Below are 21,141 nucleotides of genomic sequence, written 5' to 3'. Positions count from 1 at the left end.
GGCAAAAAGCCAATGAAACCCAGGGGAACCCTGCTGTCGCTGAACCCAATTCAGGGGAAGAACACCGCTGGGTGGCAAATCTCCATCGTCAAGAACAGCGGCAAAGAGGTAGAAGCCATGGGCCATGCTCTCACATGGTGCAATGGTAGAGAGCAGCAATACCAAGCCTGTTGGGAGCGCTAGAGCAAATCCTCATACCCCTGTCCTGCTTTCCTTAACCCTTTAATTTTAGATGGGCAGCAGCCTTGTCTTGTTAAATTCGTTGCTCCCCCACTGCATGCACAGGATGCACCCCATCTCTCTTCCCCCACATGCATCCCCATGGCTACCACCTTCAGTGCTCATGCTGTACTTGTGCCATGCCTCTGGACATGGTGGAGGGTCCATCATGCCATCTCTTCTTGTCACCTCCCCAGTGCCTGCTGTCTGTCACCAGCTCACCCTGGGCCCCAGTGGGAAAATACACTCTGAATGTGAAGACTGGGACTAACATTTACAAGCCCGAAAACAATGCTGTCTACCTTTTGTTCAATCCTTGGTGTGAAGGTGAGTGGTCCTGCAGCCAGGGGTGATAATTACTGCTCCTTGGGATTGTCCCTGGGGTAGTTTTCCTCACATTTTTCCTCCTCTTTTTCCCACATACATTGCCTTTTCTCCCTAAAACACCACAGGCAGCATCCTCACAGAGCCAGTGGGAAGCTGGACAATAGCAATAAGCAAGCTCCTTGCTGGGGAGGCCACAGTGTGGGGTTAAGGGGCATCTCTCTGTCACCTCTGTTTGCACCTCTGTGTCACCTCGCTGCTTCCCCAGGCCACTGCAAAGGTTAACCGAGAAGACTGGGTTGGCTTAAAATCCAGATTTTAAAAAGTAACTGGACAAAAACTGTATGTTGTTTGTTGGCATCAAGCCCCCAGTTCTCTCTGCTGTCTACTTATTCCACTGAAGTGTTTGTTCAGAAAGAAGCATTTCGCTAAAATAAAACAGTGGTCATATAGCAACAGACCTACAGGAGTAAAATAAAACTTAGTCTTATAGGAAATTCTTCAATGATAGGAAAAAAACATGTGAGTGCTGCATGGTCATCATTTGGTGTGAATGTTACAGACCACCAGCTCCCCCAGTTTAGCTTTCCAAGGAAAATGTCATATAGCCTGTGTGCAAACCTAACATCTGAGGGTTTTTTTGTTCCAGCTGACGTTGTCTTCCTGGACAATGAGGCGCAGAGAAACGAGTACGTGCTCAACGATACAGGCTACATCTATGTTGGGTCTGCATACAGCATATACAACAGACACTGGAATTTTGGGCAGGTAAAACACAGCTGTCTAGTTGGAGTTGTTACCCTTATTCACTCTTTCTCCCTTAGGTGTTTGTTTCAATGAATCAGACCTACAAACAGTTAAGCCTGCAAGCAGCTCAAAGCGCTTGAATAATCCTGCCAGGTTCACTGGGAGGGCTCACCTGCTTAGAGTAATCTGCGTACTTAAGTGTTTTCCCCAGCCACAGCTTTAGAACAGGGTTTAATAACATGTTTATAATCTGATCATGAGACTCCTGGCAAAGGACATGGGAATTGGGGATGGAGCATTTCTGGTTGAAAAGATTCCTATAAAGAGTCCTCCCTGCTCTCATGCAATACAGCAGCCATCAGTAACCAGCCCGAGAGCTGCAAAGAGGGCTGATGGGGGAAAAACCCATCTGGTTATTTGCCTATTGCATCATGATCGGGGAAAAAATAGGGGAAAAGCACTGGCAGAGGTTGTCATCGTTCAAGTGGTGCCTTCACACAATCAGCTTGCCCTCTCAGGAAGGGTGTTCCTCCACACTGCCTCTGAGATAACTCCAGTGGAGTAGAACGACAAACTTGTTTGGGCTAGAGATAAGAGGTGGATGCCAGAGCAGGTTTATTTGCACCCCATTCAAAGCACACAGCCATCCAAATGGAGCATCCCGCACCCTGTCCAGACAGACATACTGTCCTGGTTGCAGCTGGGATAGAGTTAATTTTCTTCCTAGTAGCTGGTGTGGTGCTGTGTTTCGGATTTAGCATGAGAATAATGTTGATAACACACTGATGTTTCAGTTGCTGCTGAGCAGTGCTTACACTAGTCAAGGACTTTTCCAGCTTCCCACGCTCTGCCAGGTGCACGAGAAGCCAGGAGGGGAGGGGGCACAGCCAAGGCAGCTGATCCGAACTGGCCAAAGGGATATTGCATACCATATGGTATCATGCTCAGTGTATAAACTGTGGGAAGTTGGGTGGGGGGCAACCGTAGCTCGGGAGCAGGCTGGGTGTCCGTCAGCGGGTGGTAAGCAGTTGCATCACTTGTTTTTCCTGGTTTTTTTTGTTGTGCTTTGTTGCCAACTAGGGCTAAACCACAACACTTCCCCACCAAAATACACTGGAATCTGGTTTTATTTTTCTTTTTTTGGTTTTCATTTTTAGTTTTAGTTTGTTTTATAAGCTTGAAATTTCAAGCTGCAAGATACAGAAAGCCCAGCAACAGTTCTCACGTTGATGCCTTTTCCACAAAGGGGCAGTGTCCTTAGGGCTGTTCCTATCCTAATATTTATCCTGCTGTTAAGCAATGAGAATTGATATTGATATTCTGCCAAGCGTTGTTGGATCGGATGTTTGACATCTCTGTGAATTAGACCTCAGGGAGCATTATCAGCAATTGCTAATTAGGAATCTTTTGCTGTAATAACCTGCAGTTATATACCTTTTATTTTTCCCTGAGTTCATTTTGTACATATGTCAATAGACTGAGTATCTGTAGCACTCTTAAATTTTCATCACTCTTATGAGTAATTTGTAGGGCTGCAGAGAGATGACATAGGTGATTTAGGACTACTCACAGGAGTAAAGATTGCTGGGTCACATTCCAACTGTGTTTGCAAGGTATGGAAGATGGGCTTTTGTCTTCCAGGGTGGGTTTTCGTTTAAGCCCTTCTTTGGAGAAAACAGCTTTGGGAAGACTCATAGGCTCAAGAATCCAATACCATAAGGAAGTTTAGAAGTTAGGACTAATTGGACAGTTTCCTCCAAGTACTTAGATAGACTTTGTAGTGATTGAGCAAAGTCTGGTTTAGAGCGACGTATGAAAATGTTTCCACTTTCTCTCCAAAACAGTTTGAGGAATTTGTCTTGGATGCCTGCATGTATCTGCTGGACAAAAGTAACCTCAAGATAAACAATAGAAGGGATCCTGTGCTTGTGTCCAGAGCCATGTCTGCTTTGGTATGTCTCTCTCAGAGAAGTGCTGTGCCCCTCCAGCTTTTCCTCCTCCTCCTTACTTGCTCTTTCTCCGGGGCCTTGAACACCATTTCAGGATGCATCTGAAATAGGTTCCTTTGGGAAACCACAAGAAAAGAGCCAGAGGCATTTTGGGTGGAGGCAAGAGGCAAGCAAAATACAGCATCTTCCTATCTCCTAAGCTTGCAGCTGCCCTGGTGGTTGTTCTTCCTCAGCAGCTGCATTTGCAAGGCCAACACATGGGTTGTGTTTCGGGGGGCAACTGTTCTCGGTGGTGGGACCCTTATTGGAGCCTTGGGGTTCAAGATACAAGATGCAGAGTGCACTTCAGCTGCCCCAGGCAGCAGTGGCACCTCTCTCCAGGTGGAGGGTTTCCAACCAGGGGAAACCCCAGCCAGCACCAGCAGCCTCACCAGGTGCCACAGGGCTGCAGAGCACCTGGGGAACCACAGGGTGGGCAGAGACGCCAGGGTTTAAGCATCATTCAGCCTCATCCCCATATTTTTCTTCTTTGCATGTGTGTGTGGCCACAGGTTAATGCCAACAATGACAGCGGTGTCCTGCTGGGGAACTGGTCAGGGGATTACAGCAATGGGACCTCCCCTATGGATTGGATTGGGAGCGTCTCAATTTTGCAGAAGTATTATGAAACGAAGAAGCCAGTTGCTTATGGTCAATGTTGGGTCTTCTCTGGAGTCCTCACTACAGGTAAACAGTGAACTGTCTCCATTCACTGATATCCTAATTACTGTGCTAGTAAGACAAATGCCTCTGAGTGCCGGAGGTGGCAGGGTCTGTCATGTAAGGAGAGGCTGAGGGAGCCAGGACTGCTCAGCCTGGAGAAGAAAAGGCTCAAGGGATCTTATCCATGTGTATAAAAACCTGATGGGAGGGAGTGGGGCAAACAGAGCAAGACTTTTCTCCGTGGTGCCCAGTGACAGGACCAGAGGTGCTGGGCACAACCTGAAACACAGGAGGTTCTGTCTGAACATGGGAAAAAAGCTTTTTTCACTGTGAGGATGACAGAGCACTGGCAGAGGTTGCCCAGAGAGGTTGTGGAGTCTCCGTCCTTGGAGATAATCAAAAGCTGTCTGGACACAGTCTTGGGCACCAGCTCTAGCATCCTGGGTGGGCAGAGGGGTCAGAGGAGACGATCCCCAGAGGTGCCCGTCAGCCAGAATGATTTTGTGACCCTGTATTTTGTTTGTGTTTGCCACAGTCATGCGATGCTTGGGGGTCCCAGCCCGCTCCGTGAGTAACTTCAACTCTGCACACGATACAGATGAGAACCTGATAGTTGATGTTTACCTGAATGAATTTGGAGAAAAGCTGAACTCGATGTCTTTCGACTCCGTCTGGTACTGCCAAGGGGGAGCTGATGCTTCCTATGCCCCACACTGCCCCACAGCCTTTCCTTTGAGAATTTCCCTATTGCTTCGTGTTTGCTGCTCAGGAGAGAGAAAGAGTGGGGTTTCACAGGGTTACATGCAAATCCCCATTAAACCTCTGCTTACTTAAGGATTAAGAGAGGAGATCATGACTCTTCTATCAGTAACAGCTCACTCCTTTTCTTTCCAACCCAAATGCATGCAGGAACTTCCACGTGTGGAACGATGTCTGGATGAAGCGGAAAGACCTGCCGCCAGGGTTTGACGGCTGGCAGGCAATTGACTCAACCCCTCAGGAGCTAAGCCAAGGTAGGATTTGCCTAGAAAGGCTCTTCTGCAACTCTGAAGGGTGGCAGGGAGATTTTGTATGAAAACCATGGTCCCCAGTCACCAAAGCACATCGTCCCCATGCATACCGTCACACACTTGGGCAGTGATATCCTAAAGCCAGAGCTCTCACTCCCGCCCTCTCAGCCTGGGATGGAAGGAACAGCATTTCTTAGCAGGCAGAAGACCACTGTGTAGGATGCTCTGGGGACATGAATGTCATTTTAGAGGTTAGAGTGCACAGCTGGAAACCAGAGCTAATTTCTCTTTCCACCATCCTCTGATTTCTTTGGTGAAACTGAGGACTTAAAGCAGTCTGTAGTAAGAGGTGCCACAGCTTTCTGTAAAGCTGCTTTCTGTAGGGCTTTCCTGAGGAAGTCATGAGTCTGTTCGTTGGTAAATGAGAGAGGTGACTGCCAAAATTAGTGACTACCCTCCCTGCACAGATGCAGGGAATTTGGAGATTGGAAAGAAAACATTAATCCTCAAGACTATGCAGAAAGCGGGGGATTGCCAGGAGATCAAACACAGGTGGCTGGACTCAGATGACTCCATGACCGAGCCATGACTTTCAAACCTTAAAATTAGTTAAGTGAGGGTGAACACATAAAAGCTTTATCAGATCTTGGTCATCTATAAAAAAGCCCACACGGCTATGGGATAAGTGGGGCGTTTTGGAGTTCATCACTGAGTTGAAGGGATATTTACTACTAAGTGTCAACTACTACAGCCACAGATTCATGCTTGGGTTGATCTGAGGGTGGGAAAAAAAAATTGAGCCTCTGCTCTTATTTGGAAAAGCAAGTAGTGTTGAATGTGCTTTCTAGGTATTTTCCAGTGTGGTCCATGCCCGTTGAAGGCTATCCGAGAAGGGGATGTGTATTTGCCCTTCGACAGCAAGTTTGTGTATGCGGAAGTGAATGCTGATGAAGTCTACTGGGTCGTCAAGAAGGTGAACGGCAAGGATAAGTACACCAGGGTTGGCACGGAGACCCAAGGCATTGGCGTGAACATAAGCACAAAAGCCGTGGGGCAGGACAAGCGGGAAGACATCACTGCGCAGTACAAGTTCCCTGAAGGTGACTGCCCCCATCCTCTAAAGTAGTGCCAAGGAGGAGACCCCTAGCCGTGTAGGTCACCCCACAACGCGTGTTTTCGCCAGGAGAAAACCACAGGGGTAGCTGCAATGGCAAACCCCGTGTAAGGCCTGGAGACCTGGGGGAGGCAGCTCTGCTCCTGGGCATCTTCATGCCCGCAGTGACACCTACAGGCTGTTCTTTAGAGATGGGTGTGAGCAAGCTTGTAGGCAGCGAAAGAAATGGGCTGAGTGACCAACCTAGTGGTCAGACTCACTATTGCTTCATTTCTTCATTCTTCTTTTTCTCTTTCTGTTCCCCAGACCATATTGAAAACAAACGAAAAAACCCTTACATTCCCTCCCCACAGTTCTCAGATCCAGCCATGTTGTGCTAGGCTGTTAAACCCTTCCCAGTGAGGAGCAGGAAAACCTTAGACTGCAAAATTTAAAAGCATCCATCCCCTAAAAATGTCTCCTTCAGGAAATTCTTCCAGTCCAAAATGTTACAATTAGAATGATGGAATTATTTAGATTGGAAAAGACCTTTAAGATCATTGAGTCCAACCGTTAACCTAACACTGCCAAGTCCACCACTAAACCATGGCCCTAGGCTCCACATCTACACGTCTGTTAAATACCTCCAGGGATGGAGACTCAACCACTTCCCTGGGCAGCCTGCTCCAGTGCTTGGCAACCCTTTTGGTAAAGAAATGGTTCCTAATATCCAATCTAAACCCCCCCCCGGCACAACTTGAGGCCATTTCCTCTTGTTTTATTGCTTGTTACTTGGGAGAAGAGACCAACACCTGCCTCACTACAACCTCCTTTCAGGTAGCTGTACAGAGCGATAAGGTCTCCCCTCAGCCTTCTCCTCTCCAGGCTAAACAACCCCAATTACCTCAGCCACTCCTCATAAGACTTGTGCTCAGTTAGATATGGTGGTAGTGTAAACCAAGAGGGTCTCCTGAACAGAGGCTGTAAGTGCCCTGACATCCTCTCTGCTCGGCAGAAGAAACAAAAATGAGGGACAGCGTCTCTGGGTGAGGAGACTGAGATACAGCTATCATCACCCCTTTTTTTTTTTTTTCTTCATCCAGGCTCCAAAGAGGAAAGGGAGGCCATGCAGAAAGCTTCCTCCTTCATACACCCTGCAGAAATGACACCTCGTGCATACTTTGCTTCAGTTATGTCCATGGATGATGTGGACTCCAAGCCTACAGTCCTGCGTGACACAGTCTCTAAGACCGGGCTCCAGCTTGAGATAACTCACAAAGAAGCATTGTATCCTGGCAATCCCCTTGAGCTGGCCATCACAGTGAAGACCTCTACTCCTGGGAGCTGGACCATCAATCTTACCAGCTCCTGCCAGCTGCAGTCCTACACTGGGAAAGTTGAGGCTACCCTTGGATATGTCAAGGAGACCATCAAGCTTGAAGGCAAATCTGGTAGGCACAGAAAGCGTGCTATGTTCTATGGGCTGTTTACTGTGGTGGTCTGGGGCTGCACTCAAGCTAGTTTGTAATAGCTCCACTATAGGTTAGTGCACGGCTCTGTACAGCATGAAGAGCAGAAATTGTCTGCCTGCTACCTACCTTTCTTGTTACTGCATTTGGGAGTCTCAGCTACAGACTGGGACCCCACCACAGCAGAGACCAAAGCACGAAGGCCCTGTCCCTGCTGCAGCTTCAATGAGATGGTTAGAAATACATCAGTGAGGGCAGACAGACATTTTCACAGTGCGAGTGAGGTGTGCTGTAACATCTCCCTCCCATCCCAACTGTGAAAGCACCAAAGACGCCACCATAGTCCTTGGGCGCGTCCATATAGGTGAGGTCCCTCACAGGATTTAGATGGCTGGAAATTTCAGCCTTTTTTTGTTTTTGTGCTTGCCACTCCAAAGTTGATCAGCTGCTGGTGATGTTGGTGAGTGTTATTTTCTCAATTCTTCACCCAAACAAATTTCAATCTCATGGCTGCCTGCCTGGCTGTTCCCAAGAGCTATTTGCTGTTCATGGCATACCTTTGAGTGACCTGGGTTGCATTTCTGATCCCCAGCAATGTGACTGAAATTTACTAAACAAGAGACTAACGAGTGATGAATAATTAACAGCACTTGCTCATTCCAAGTGCAAGTCACTCTCACAAAAAAAACCAACCTCTTTGCTGCTGTTGATTGCTGAGTGTTTTCATGCGTATACCGTGGCTGTCAAAATGCAGCAAGGTAGGACACAGAGGTAGCTACCTACATTTAGATATAAGGACAGGCATCTTTTTTTTTTTTTTTTTTTGATTCCCAGAAGCCAGGAAGCCTTGCGGCTAAAGCAATGTTCAGTTTCCAGCGCTGCTGACTCCAGGGCTTTTCTGAGCCACTGGAAGTTTGTCCAGGCAATTAAAATCTGAAGTGAAAGGAAAGCTGCTAATTTTATAGCAAGCAGTGCCTCAGAGAAACCCCAGGGGACACGGGCTTAAATGTACCCAACCTCATGCTCCTCTGCCTCCTCCTGAATGTGGGCACAGCTGGGGATGAGGACTACCAAGATGCTGGATGTGAGCCCGAGCCAGTGCTTGGCTTGGTGGAGAGATGGCATGGGCTCAGCCACCCGTCCTGTGGGCTGTGTGTGCCAGATACCACTGTCCCAGCTGGGGCTTTCCCCCAAGGGGCCTCTAGGTCAGGCCAAAAGCAGGATGGTCTCAGCAAATACACCTCATCCCATGCCCCAGAGTACTGACCACCACAGCTGACTTTGCCACGTAATTCCTGGGCATGTGATGAAGCACCTAGTTGTGTTTTCTCTCCTGCAGAGACGCAGGTCCCTCTGAAAATTGCACCTGATGCGTACATGAAGACACTGGCCTCGGTGGAAGATGAAGTGTTTATCCACATCACCGCCATTGCTGAGGTCCAGGGGATGGATGAGAAACTCACCAAGGAGACAACAATGAGCTTTGAGTACCCCCCCATCACTGTCCAGGTGAGGCAGCTGCCAAACCACCTCCTTAGGGACGAGGGTTAAAGCCCTGCTCACTGTAACTCCCAGGAGGTACTCGCATTCTCAGGGGCATCTCCCAAACAGCTGCCTCCTGGGGTGCTCAGTCCTCAGTGTTTCCCACATAGCGGAAAGGATATGAGGGTGTTGTCCCCCACCATGCTAGTGGTGAGGAGCAAACTTGCAGCAGCTCCAGTGTCTTTATTACCTTTCTGATCCTCAGTATTTGGGTTTGTTTCTCTCTTTCCTCCCCTGCCAGATGCCTGAAACGGCCCAACTGAACAAGGAGTTCACCTGTGCCCTCATCTTCAAGAATAAGCTGAATATGCCCCTGGACAACTGCAGGCTGCTGGTGGAGGGCTTGGGCATATTTAGGATGACAGAGTTTGATGAAGGGTAAGGAGATGAGCCAAGTATGAAAGAAGTGTGGCAGGACTTGGTTTTTTTCTTCTTTTTTTAACTTCCCTTGAAGAAGTGGTTAGGGGATTTGGAGTAACAGGGCCCTTTGCAAGCCATGTTTGAAACCGCACCATGTTTGGGCACAGTCCGCACATCAGAAAGACCCACTCAGAGGCTGGCATGCTCAGGGCATTCAGGCATGACAGGGATGCTCCCTGTACTCCTGCTGTGATGCCTGGTGCTGCCTGGCCAGTGTGACCACACCTACTTGCTTTAGAGCTGAATTTAGTGTTTCAGCAGTATGGGGAAGCCTGGGGAAGGCCCCCAGGATTGCTGGGACCACCAGCCAGCACCACGGTGCCGAGCCCTGCTTGCTGCATGTTGGTCACAGGAGAAGAGAAGCACCACCCTAAATACATTCAGCGGCTATTTCTTTAAGCAAAACAATTCAAAAGCTGCAAATAAGAACCATAATTCATGCTGGGACTATTTGTTTTTTTATTTCTCCTTAGGGATGTAAAGCCTGGTAGGATTATTAAGTCTGAAATAATATGCACTCCGACAAGACTAGGAGAGAAGAAAATGATAGCCAAGCTGACCTCGACCCAGATCAAAGGGATCTCTGCGGAGAAGACCATCACCATCACACAGTAGCGTCGGTGCCTCAGCAGGGTGTAAACAGCACCTCCACAAAATGCATTGTGCCGTTGCATGTCTCAGGCGCTTCTTGCCTCCTTGATTACTTTGAGATTACTATCCAGCAAAGAGGAAAAATTCTATTAAGCTAAGTGAATTAAACTGACTTAAAGGGCACAATTGTGTTGATTGCAGTTAATTGTGATTCAATAAATGCTGTTAAAATCAACTGTTTAATTATGTTGTATGGTATTGCCAGGTTGGGATGGCCCTGCACCTGTGGGAGGACGTTCCCCACTCAGGCCAGGGATCAGAGCTCACAAAGGTGCAGGCTTCAGCCGGCGGTGGGTGTGAGCACAGGGGTGTTTTGGGACTGCTTGGCTGCCCGGGCTGTGGTCCTACATGGGAGGCCACCCAGGGACCTCACTGTACCACAGGCTGCTGTGTGGCTCAAGAAACATTTTACACAAATCCCTCCTGGGCAACTCCCTCTCTTTCCCAGCTGAGAAACACCATTTCTCATACATCTTCTTTTCCCCACACACAATTTCTTTTGGGATTTTTCAGGCATTTTTGAAAGTACCATCTCCAGCACCATTACCAGTGCTTCCCTAGAAACGTATAACCTCTCTCCTTCCCCTTCCACCCTGCACATTCCTGGACTACATGTTGCACCTTGATGGTGATGCATGTCTGGAGCTCTTCCAGCCATAGTCACATCAAAGGATACAACAGCTGTGCACAGCTGGAGTCCACCTGGCCCTGCTGCTGAGCTGCACACCCCAGCAAGCCCACTGGTGGCAAGGGATGGCTTTGCTCCACATCATCACTACAACATGTCCAGCAGCAGCCAGGCATTGGGGTTTCCAGCTTTTCCACAAAGAAAGAGGGAATTAAGGCACGGAGTTGTATAGGGGTTTATTTATTTAAAGGCAAATGCTCAAGTATTAGGGCTGCAGAGTGGGAAAAAAAGAAATGGTACTATACCTGGTTATGTGCCAGCCCAAGAAAAGGGAGGGGGAACGAAAAAACAAAGGGGAGGGGGAACGAAAAGTTTTGACTACTCCCTTGTGCTTCAAACATTTAGGGAACACCCAGAGGAGGGCCCAAGCGGTGGCTGGGCCACAAAAGGTGGTCAGGCTCCCCCAGCCCCTGCCACCCCTCTCCTCACGGTGTCCCGGTACCCTGCAGCAGCGCTGGGTTCCCACAAGGCCACCTCCGGCGGTGGCAGGGCAGGGAGCAGGATCCCCTCTCCCCAGGCAGAGCAGGCGCAGCATCCACAGACGGCGACCACAGGGAAGGGAAGAGCAGGCAAGTCTTCGGCAGATAAAGTATTAGTTCTTTAATAAGTACAATAGTGACCAGAGGCATAAAAAGGAGTTACAAACAGCAAAACATATATATTTTCAAGAGACGTAAATTCTTTACTTGCATAGAAAACCTCCTGCAAAAGACACCAGATAAGAAGTAGAAGAACAGTTTCCACATCTGCCACGACCTTGTCCATTATGTATTAACACCTTGCACCGGAGCAGGGATGGGATCTCCACCAGACTGCAGAAAGTGCTCTCTAGGAGCACCTTCCCCAGAGCCCAGCAAGCCAGCTAGGACCAGAGCAGCACAGCCTGAAGACAGGGGCATGATTTAACAAGGGGCAAGGAGTGCACAGAGGGAAAAGAAGGAAAATCGTGGGTTTGGTTTCAATTTCATGAAAATCACATTTGGTCTCAAGCTACCAGGTAGTCATTAAAGAAGGAGGTTTATGCCACAGCTGTGGATAAAATAGATTTTTCCAACTTATGAAGACTTTTAAAATTTCTGACAGCTGACACTATATGGAGACAGAGAGGGGTACTGGCACTTTGCAGGGGAGGGGGACAAGGGAGACCGATAGCCAAGAGACACCAGAACAACCAATTCGCCGGACATAGGAAGTCACCCCACCAGGTCCTGGGGGCACCAGAGCCAGGGCTGAGCTGGAATGGGTCTGTATAGTGCACAGGGACATGTCCCAGTCTCTCACTCATACTATAACTGTGCTGTCGGAGGAGTAGAGATGGCTGTTCTGGCTCTCACCCCCCTCTTCACACTGCTTTTCCATTTCAGCTATTAAAAAAAAGAAAAAAAGCCTAGAAATGCCTGCACCTGAAGAACAACATGAGTGGTGGGCAACAGAAGTGAAGGACGCCTGTCCTCATGATGAGGTGAACCAGGTTTGAGAGTGGTGGAGGAAATACACTGCCTCCATCTGCACCTACCCAAAGCCACACAAGTGGGGTCCGTGTCCCAAGAACCATAGAATCATAGAATGGTTTGGGTTGGAAGGGACCTTTAGAGGTCATCTACTCTGACCCCCCTGCAGTGAGCAAGGACATCTTCAGCTAGATCAGGTTGCTCAGAGCCCCATCCAACCTGACCTTGAATGTTTCTAGGGATGGGGCCTCCACAACCTCTCTGGGCAACCTGTGCCAGTGTTTCACCACCCTCATAGTAAAAAATTTCTTCCTTATATCCAGTCTAAATCTACCCTCCTTTAGTTTAAAACCATTACCCCTTGTCCTGTCACAACAGCCTTGCTAAAGTGGTTGCCCCCATCCTTCCTACAGTCCTCCTTTAAGCACTGAAAGGCTGCAATAAAGTCCCCCCACAGCCTTCTCTTCTCCAGGCTGAACAACCCCAACTCTCTCAGCCTGTCCTTGCAGGAGAGGTGCTCCAGCCCTCAGATCATTTTTGATGTTCCGAGTTTTGATATTTTGAAGCATCACCACAACACAGGACAAGGGGTCTTACCCAAGCTGACATCTCCATGCACTTGCCTCAAGGCAACTTTCAACCATCAACCAGTTTCTCCCCCCAGGACCCTGTAGCACCATTCCCACTCTGCAGATGCGGCACTGGAGACAAGGACATTAACTGGATACAGAGGCTGAGCAGCAAAACATGAGCTAAAAAGGGCACTCTTACTTTTCCTCCTTCAACACCCCTATTGCTCCCTATAGGAAATCCCTTATAGATCTGCTTATGTCCCTGGTGTCCCTTTCCTGTGGGAAGTTGCAAGAGAGGAACGTGGGCTGCTACAGGAGCGGGAAAGCTTCTTCCCTCACTATCACACTGCTGCACAGAGCAATGACATTCAAGACCTCACATCTAAATGATGTGAGAAGACATCTCAACTCCCCCCAAGTGCAGGGTGTTTCCCTTTGCCAAAAGGGTTTTTATAAATATACATGTCCTAATGATTTATTTTCTAAATCTATTTTCCATTGAAAAAAGGAGACATACAGAGGGGATAGGGGATGGGATGACTGTTTGGGAATACCCACTGGGTTTTAGCCAAGCTGTGCTCCTAACAACCACGGCACTTGGTTTGTTCCCAGACCCTTTGCCAGAAAAAGGGACTGCTGTAGCAGAGGACAAGTCCAGGAGAGAATCTCATCCCTCCACAGTAGCCCTGAATGTCACACCATTAATAGATATTCAGATGCTTTTTTTGGGGGAAAAGAAAAACATCTTGCACAAACTCCATTTGGCATTGCTTCTATAAATAATAAAAACTTCACCTAGGTCTTTCACAATACCATGCTTTCATCCCCAAAACTCCTTTCTCTTACTTTTGAGAAGAAGCAATTCTCTTTGGTCCACATTACAGGAGAGGGGGAGACAAAGTCAAGCATCTCCTGCGAGGCAAAACCAGGAGCACATCTCTATATCCTGCAAAATTTACTGACAATTAAGCTAATGGAGATGACAAGACATTAAAAATAAACCCAATTGAAAAACAGCCTAAATTAAAGCTACACTAACTGACATCTGGAACATGCCAAGCGTTTCTCCTGTGTCTGAACGCAGCGGCTAGCGTCACCTTTGCATGACTTTGCTGCAACTATTTCCACCTGCAGTAACGCCTTCCTTGAGCAATGCATGTTCCTTCAAAGTGTTCACCAACATTCACCAGGAGCTGGCTGCAAAATTAGTGTAATGAAACCCTGCATAATGGCAAGTACTATCAGGGCAGTGTTAAACACCTCACTCTCTTTGACCACAGAAACAGCCTCAGTGCCTCGCCTAGACCAGCTGTGTGCTTTCTGGGCTGCAGTTTGGCCAGGCAGCTCCCACTCCACACGTCCTACTTGCTAACGAACCGCAGCCCCTGGGCAAAAGCCTCCCCCACCAGCAGCTTGACAACCCGGCCAGTGTTTGCCTGCTCTCTGCTGCACTGGCCACAGGTGAATGGCCCCACCGGCCCGGCACCGCCACCAGCTCCAACACTGCTCAGCTAAGCAGCACGTCTTGCGCAGCCCCACGAGCACAGATGGTTAAGATTTACGCCTGGAGATGTTTTGTAGCTCGCCCATCTGCTGCGTCGGTATCCCACCTCTGCTAAGACCTGAGCACCAGCAGTTTTCATAATCCAGAGGCAGCATCCATGGGATGAGCTCAAAAGGATGTGTTTTTCAAGAAAACCTTTAGAGCTGGGCTTATCTGGCCATTGCGCAGGGCTTATCATTTAGCCCCCCAAAAAGGGTGTAAGAACAAAAGATTAGCCAGGCTCCTTAGGACTGCACATTTCTGGGAGCTGGGACCAATCTATCTGACAATTATAAACTTTCCTTAAAAGGCCAAGTAAAGCTCAGGAAAGCAGTTGTCACAAGTCTGAAAATGAGCTGATGAATCTCATCACTTACAAAGCTTTCCCTGGAGATTTGCATTGCTTCTGCAAGTGCTGTACCTGGCTTCCAGATAAATACTCCTGAATTTTTTAATGCACCAAAAGTATGTTAAAGAACAACCCCTTAAGTCTCCAGCACAAGTAGCTATTAAAAAAACCAAAAACACCTGAAAGCTGCTTTTGACATCTTGGTGGATGCTTTGCTTATTCATGTAACACTTGGACGGCAACGTCTTGAGCGAGAAACTGCTCAATTTCTTCTTGGGTCATTATTGCAGATGCAGGAGCTGCTGCCGCCTCAGCCGGCGCTGGGCTCTCGCAGTTCAGATTCGAAAAGGGACTGAACCAACCCAAGGAGAAAGCACCACCGAATGCCAGCTTCATTCCTTCCCAGCCACTTATTTTCTCCCAGCTTGGCTTCTGATTTTTAAGACGCTCAATACCCTGCAAGAAGAGAAGAGTTTTGGGTCGTCTCACATTTATAGCATGCATTTGTGCACCAACCGCTGCAGCACATGCAAAACTACATGTTCACCAACATTCACCAGGAGCTGGTTATCTACAACCAGGATATGACGTTATTCAAATTTTAGTTAATAATGAGGACAGACATCCTGTGTCACTGAGTTTCATCCATGAATTTAAAAACAAAACCCTAAACCAAGACTAAATTCATGGACAATCTAAATCTCAGAGACTTATTTCGGTATGAATTGCTATCGATTCTAACAGCAAAAAGCTGGCTTCTAAAAAGCCATCCCTTTTGGAAACATGGATCTCTTATCCCGATGCTTTCTGAATCCCTTCAAGGAGTAACAAAATACATTTACAACTTGAAATTTCACCTTACTTGGGGACTTTTACAATAGCTCAGATATAGGCAAAACCTGCAGTATTTTGCAGTATTTTCTAGTGACCAGGAATCTACAATGGCCACATCTAGGCTTGTCACTAGAAGCTGATGTAAGAACAAGCTTACTCCGTGCCAGTTAAGACCAAATATTTAAGAACAAAATTTCCATTTAACAAACTGTCAAAGACAAATCACAATACAAGCCAGATACCAGCAGGGAGATGAGGAAGTCGCTATAGGTGGAAGAAGAGGTCTCAAAGCAGGATGAGCCTTGGTCAGTCAAGATTCTGATACATTCTCCCTCCAAGAACATCACTTTTAGTAACACAAATATTTTGATTGTATTCAAATAACAGGTCCACCAAATTTGGGCAGCAATATTTTTCCTAGTAGTCTTTTCCATGTAGAAAGAAGGAACCAAGTTGGGTTTTTTTGGGTTGTTTTGGTTTTTTTTTTTTTTTTTTGTTTGTTTGTTTGTTTTTTTCTTCAAGGCTACCGCTATGTGAAATAGGGCATAAATTTTTAGGCCTATCTTCTGCACCATATAACAGAGGAGTCAGATCTACAGCTGTGTATGATATGCTCACAATGATATCAAAGCGACCATGCAGAAACTCTGTTCTTAGAAAAGCAAGGATTCTGGATCCAAGTTCTGAGACACTCAGGAGAGGAAAAATGAGCAAATTCAGTGAAAACCATTAAAAAGAGCAGTTTTAGAAGAGCTGGATGAAAAATACACTTGTCACGTTCTAGTTCTGCAGGTTTTCCCTAATGACCCCCAAAACATTTCAAAGCCTTGCAGAGGGGGAAATGAATACACGCAACAGCTCAGCAGCACCACATCTGCGCTTGCAGTAAACCTTGTAAATAACATGACATTTTAATACAGCAGCAGCTTGGTTTTGCAATAACATTGAGTCAGCATGAGCAGGCCCAGGAGAAAATACACCGTAAACTGAAGAAATACGTGCAAGGCTTTTGTGAGCTTCATTCACGCCCTGTTTCTTGTGCTGACTTAGGAAAAATCCAGCAGTGAATGCACAGAAAGAAAAGACACAATACCAAAGCAGAAGTCTTCGTGGTTGCAATTTTGGGAAAAGTTCAAGCCCCGAAGCACAAACATGCATCTTGCAACGCTAAGCACAGGCACGTGTCCCTTTGCGCTGCTCCCAAGCTTGCAAACGCGCAGCTTCAGCTGTTCCAGGGAAAATCCCTTGCAGCCCCCGGCCCCTTGGGACGAGGCACTCGGTGCTGCCGCAGCCAGCGTCAGTCCTTAGCTCCTTGCCGGGCAAGCCAGGAGAGGGAACTTGTACATGACAGAGCAGAACCTAAGCAAAGCATTTTAGCACTACCATGCACTTTTCCTCCAGGATAGTCTGGTTCCAGTGCCCCGCAGCCACGCAGCCAGGAGGCAGATGGCTTTTGCAGCTTTAATTAAAGCAGAGAAACACCTTTGGTCGTCAGCTGCTCCTTAGCAAACTGCAGAGGTTTCTAATGCGTTAGTAACAAACCATCACCACGGCTGCAGTGTTTATTGCGTGAGTATCTAGAGAGAAGAAAAACAAGTAGCATGGGGCAGGAGGAGAAACCGACACCAAGCACTGAAACCCTTCCCCGGCAGCACAAGCTTTAACCCCGCCCTCAGTCATGTGCGTAATCCAGTTTGATCCATGCTGCCATCTAAATTCGGAATAAGGATCTTGACCACTTCTGGGCAGCAACCCCTCTCTTCCCTTCTCTCCCCCCAAAAAACATAGTTCACCTGCTCTGACCGGTATCTGCTAACCAAGGCGACAGGCAAGGTCAGGCTGAGGTTGTACTAATGCCAGATTAGGGAGCAGCTAATCGGACAAGCAGGAGCAGACTTTCTCCCAGCCCGACCTCACTAATCCCTTCAGGGCGCATACTGAAAATGAGCAAAAGTTTTAAAAATTGTACCCTGGTCTTATTTTGGCTGCCTGCCCCACAGTCAGTAGGGAGTGACATTTTTGCCTTAAAAATTTAAGGGGGATGGAAGGAATGCACAACTGTTGAAGACGTTTCATTACTGTTTAATGAAACTTTTTTTAAAGAATATGTTTACCTAAAAATCTCTCACCATTATTAGAAAGTGAGAATTTTGTATTTCAAATTAAACCAACACCTGTTTCTCTTTCCCATCATGCAGCTATTTCACCTTAAAAAAAAAAAAAAAGTGCTCAGAAAGCATCATCTTTCACTATTCCAGATTACATAATTTTGAACAAACACTGGAAGAAGACGACATACATAGAGAAATATAAAATACAGAACATTCCCATTTCAATAAGGGGTACAACATTGCAAACGCGGGACAGTAAGACACGGTTAACCCGTAACCACTGCGAGGCTGTAGGATACACCCCGTTTCTCCCACTATTGCCCTCAGTATCTGCTCCTGCGCAGTGCCAGAGGAGGATGCTGGGCTGCGTGGCCTGACCCAGAAGCAATCTGCAGGACAGTCCTCCCGTGTTAGAAGAAATACATTAATTTCTTCGAATACACTTTTAGAATCCAAAAGAAAAGGATGAACAGAACAGGCAAGCATTGTAACAATTTGTCCGGTGTGGGGAAGACACAGGAAGCCTTGCTAGCAGAAATCATGATTAAGGCAGACTTTCCCTACAGCAGCTCCTTGCACTCATTTCTGCTTGGAGCACTGCTCAGCTTTTCAAAACAGCACCGTCTCTGCTTGAGTTTGTCCTTCAATTTCTCTTGGCCACACTAAAAGAGAACTAGCACCTGAAATCAGGTAGTCCTGCCTGAGAAAATACTTCCCGTGAGCAAATCGGTAAGTCTGCCTTTCTCATGTTAACATTGACCCACATTTAGTATCATTCAAATTGCACCACCAAGTTGTACAGTGCAAGTAAAACTGAGGACCCCCAGTTACTGAGGCACACACGCAACAGGTACCGAAGGGCATTTCTGCAAGCTGTGACGATGCCTCATTTAAAATGAAAACAGTTTGACTGAAAATATCCATACTACATAGCACTGTTTAACAATTTCCATTTGTTTGAAACAAGAAAAACTGAGTACAAATTTTTCCAAAACGGCCAAAAAGCCAGAACAATGTAACCCATCTTCCTCCAGAATGCAGAATGAATAAGGGTAATTAAAGTAAACCATAACTGGAACGTGCACCAGTAGAATTTATAATCAAACCATTTTTTAAAGCAATGAACTGCAGAGAGATGCATTCGCTTGTTAATTGCCTAGATGACTAAAGCCTCCCCCCCACCAATACATCTGATTTTGTGTCAAGACAGTTTTAGGGCTGGATTCTCTACCAGTTCAAGTTACCACATGCATGTGCCTCATCAGCTGAACTGATCCCAGCCAAAGATCCAGCCCTTAACCATTAAGCTGGGAGCATTCTCTGAAAAACACCATTACATACTAAAATCAGAGCTACGTCTTTATTTACAATGGCTTTCCACTATCAGCGGTATCAGCACTATAGAAACAAAACCTAAACTTTTCCTGAACTTTTCATTAAGGAAATGAGTAGGCCAAGGCCACACTTCCTTCACAGTATCTTCCCACCGAGGCACAAGCGCGGCCTGTGGCTCCCTCCGTGCAGCAGAGATCGCAACGTACCCCTGGATGATCTAACCCCGAGCAAGCAGGATTGCAGAAACAGCCTGTCTACACAGCAGAGCACTTACTGACAGCCACGTCCAAGTGGTAAAATAAAACCACTGATTCGCAGATCAGTATATTACCAATTAACTAATTTTTAAACTTAAAAGTTGAACATTTAATTAACCTTTACATGCTTCTGCCTGCTCGTGTACAGAGTGAAAGTTCAGAAAACCATTACAGATTTTTCCCAATGTTTGAAGTGAAGGAAGAAAATAACAGCAAACAAGTTTTTGGAAAAGTTTTATTGCATTTGTTTTCCATATGGAAGCATTGACAGATTGAAAAGATGCAGCATTCACATTACTTCCAAAATGAGACATCCATTAAATTTCTTCTTCCCTGATTTCCCTCCCTTCCCCCATGGCTTTGAAGCAGTCTAAAGAGGTTGTTTTCCAAAAAAACCACCATTTTATTCTAAACCAAGGAAAGAAAAGATTCCTTGGAAGTCATGGACACAGCTGATTTGTATTTTTCTTTTGTTTGCAATTCATTTGATAAGCCCATGGGAGTCATGATCCAAAAATATAACAAAATTCCTGCCTGAACACAAGATGTCAGTTGTAGTTATGAATGGTTTTAGCTCTACCCGTTTTTGGAATGCCTTCTGTCCCTCCCACTTTCAACACCACACAGTTCATGCTCCTTACCATCAATATTTCCCACTTTAAAACACACATATAAGTGTGTGTGTGTGTTTACACACATACACATGTATGCATAAATGTGAGAAAAGATTTACCAAGCTCTAAAACAGGGCAATGCTAAGAATATAGAATCCATCACCCTGGTACACCTAACACATCCCGTCAGTATTAGTCTTTAGAGCAGCCTGGGCATTCATGTCAGTTTTTCACATTAACACCGTTTAGCAGGCATTGCTCTAACAACTCATTTACCAAGACAAACACACACAAACAAGATGACTCTGCTATTCTAAACACTTGAAAATTAGATTTCTTTCTTTCTTTCTTGCAATTGTAAGGCATCTAATAATCCAAAGAGTCTTCTAAATCTGCCAGAGTTACCCTAAAGAGGGCAACAATTTCCTGCACACAAGGGAGGGAACAGACCAAATAATGCCAGAAAGATGGAATCAGTTCTGTGGCTGGAAGGAAAAAGGAGGGTGGGGTGGGAATTGCTGTTGGCAACATTTGTTTTAAGTACTTCAACTGTATGCGATCACCAGGTCAACTGGCTCTCTTGCTGTGTCGTGTTCTTGTCTTGCACCTTTTGGTAAGTGAAGTGTCTGCTTCCCCATTCAAGTTCACTTATGAAAGAGCAATGTGCTCCTTCAGGAAGTCCAAAGGTGTCTGTGTAGGGCTGTTGGCACTCACATGTCTTCCACAGAGCTCATCACAGTCAGGAGACAGCATGAGAATCTACTCAGAAGAGGTGGGTCACGACAGAGAAAGAGCATCCCCTTCACATTAGTTACGCCATACAGAAAGCAGAGAGAAACAAAGGCCAGTAAAGTTAACAAGATTTTAAAAATTAGAAAGAAAAAGAAAAAAAAAAAAAGAAAAGCAGCAGCAGTTTCAGCCAGAGATATAGAATTATCTAAAATTGTGGAATACAGGGCTTTTTTTTCTCTGCAATTATCAGCCATTTAATTGACATAAAAAAGTTTGTTTTGCTTTTTGTTTTAAACATTCATGGAAAATTTGTAACAGTAGTGCTGCAATATGTTTCTATTTTAGTGGAAATGCTGGTCAAGAATTCCTCAGACCACATACTGGTATGGGTCTGCTTTTCCTTGGTCTGGTGTTGCGAATGGGCTAAGCCATGCTATAGAGAACGGATGGCCAAATACTGCTTTCATGTTCATCCATTTTGTTTTTTTAGCCCATCTTCTCTCTTCCTTTTTCAACTGTTCTATTCCCT

At 46.4% G+C, this 21,141-nt stretch overlaps 2 protein-coding genes across 10 annotated transcripts in view; one reads left to right on the top strand and one right to left on the bottom strand.

Annotated features, from left to right (window-relative positions):
* Window positions 1-10,540, top strand: part of TGM4 (transglutaminase 4) — a 33,900-nt gene extending 23,360 nt beyond the window's left edge. Inside the window, 12 exon segments of the mRNA XM_075083456.1 lie at window positions 2-108; window positions 417-546; window positions 1,193-1,311; window positions 3,135-3,242; window positions 3,791-3,965; window positions 4,477-4,615; window positions 4,851-4,954; window positions 5,800-6,051; window positions 7,148-7,495; window positions 8,853-9,022; window positions 9,297-9,433; window positions 9,949-10,540. Coding sequence (XP_074939557.1) covers window positions 2-108; window positions 417-546; window positions 1,193-1,311; window positions 3,135-3,242; window positions 3,791-3,965; window positions 4,477-4,615; window positions 4,851-4,954; window positions 5,800-6,051; window positions 7,148-7,495; window positions 8,853-9,022; window positions 9,297-9,433; window positions 9,949-10,090 — 1,931 coding nt within the window. The 3' untranslated portion in view covers window positions 10,091-10,540.
* An 850-nt stretch (window positions 10,541-11,390) lies between these two features.
* ZDHHC3 (zDHHC palmitoyltransferase 3) overlaps window positions 11,391-21,141 on the bottom strand; it is a 36,678-nt gene continuing 26,927 nt past the window's right edge. For 5 of the 9 annotated variants that reach the window (XM_075083447.1, XM_075083445.1, XM_075083444.1 and 2 more), the window contains exon 7: window positions 11,391-15,185. In XM_075083447.1, coding sequence (XP_074939548.1) covers window positions 14,946-15,185 — 240 coding nt within the window. In that variant the 3' untranslated portion in view covers window positions 11,391-14,945. Of the gene's footprint in view, window positions 15,186-19,483; window positions 21,140-21,141 lie in introns of those variants that run through there. The other 4 variants (XM_075083452.1, XM_075083451.1, XM_075083450.1 and 1 more) reach the window with 1 other exon arrangement.

Source organism: Phalacrocorax aristotelis, chromosome 2, assembly GCF_949628215.1.
Source record: "Phalacrocorax aristotelis chromosome 2, bGulAri2.1, whole genome shotgun sequence".
Lineage (NCBI taxonomy): Eukaryota > Metazoa > Chordata > Aves > Suliformes > Phalacrocoracidae > Phalacrocorax > Phalacrocorax aristotelis.
Note: the sequence above shows the minus strand (reverse complement) of the source record. Positions and strands in the feature narration are given on the sequence as shown.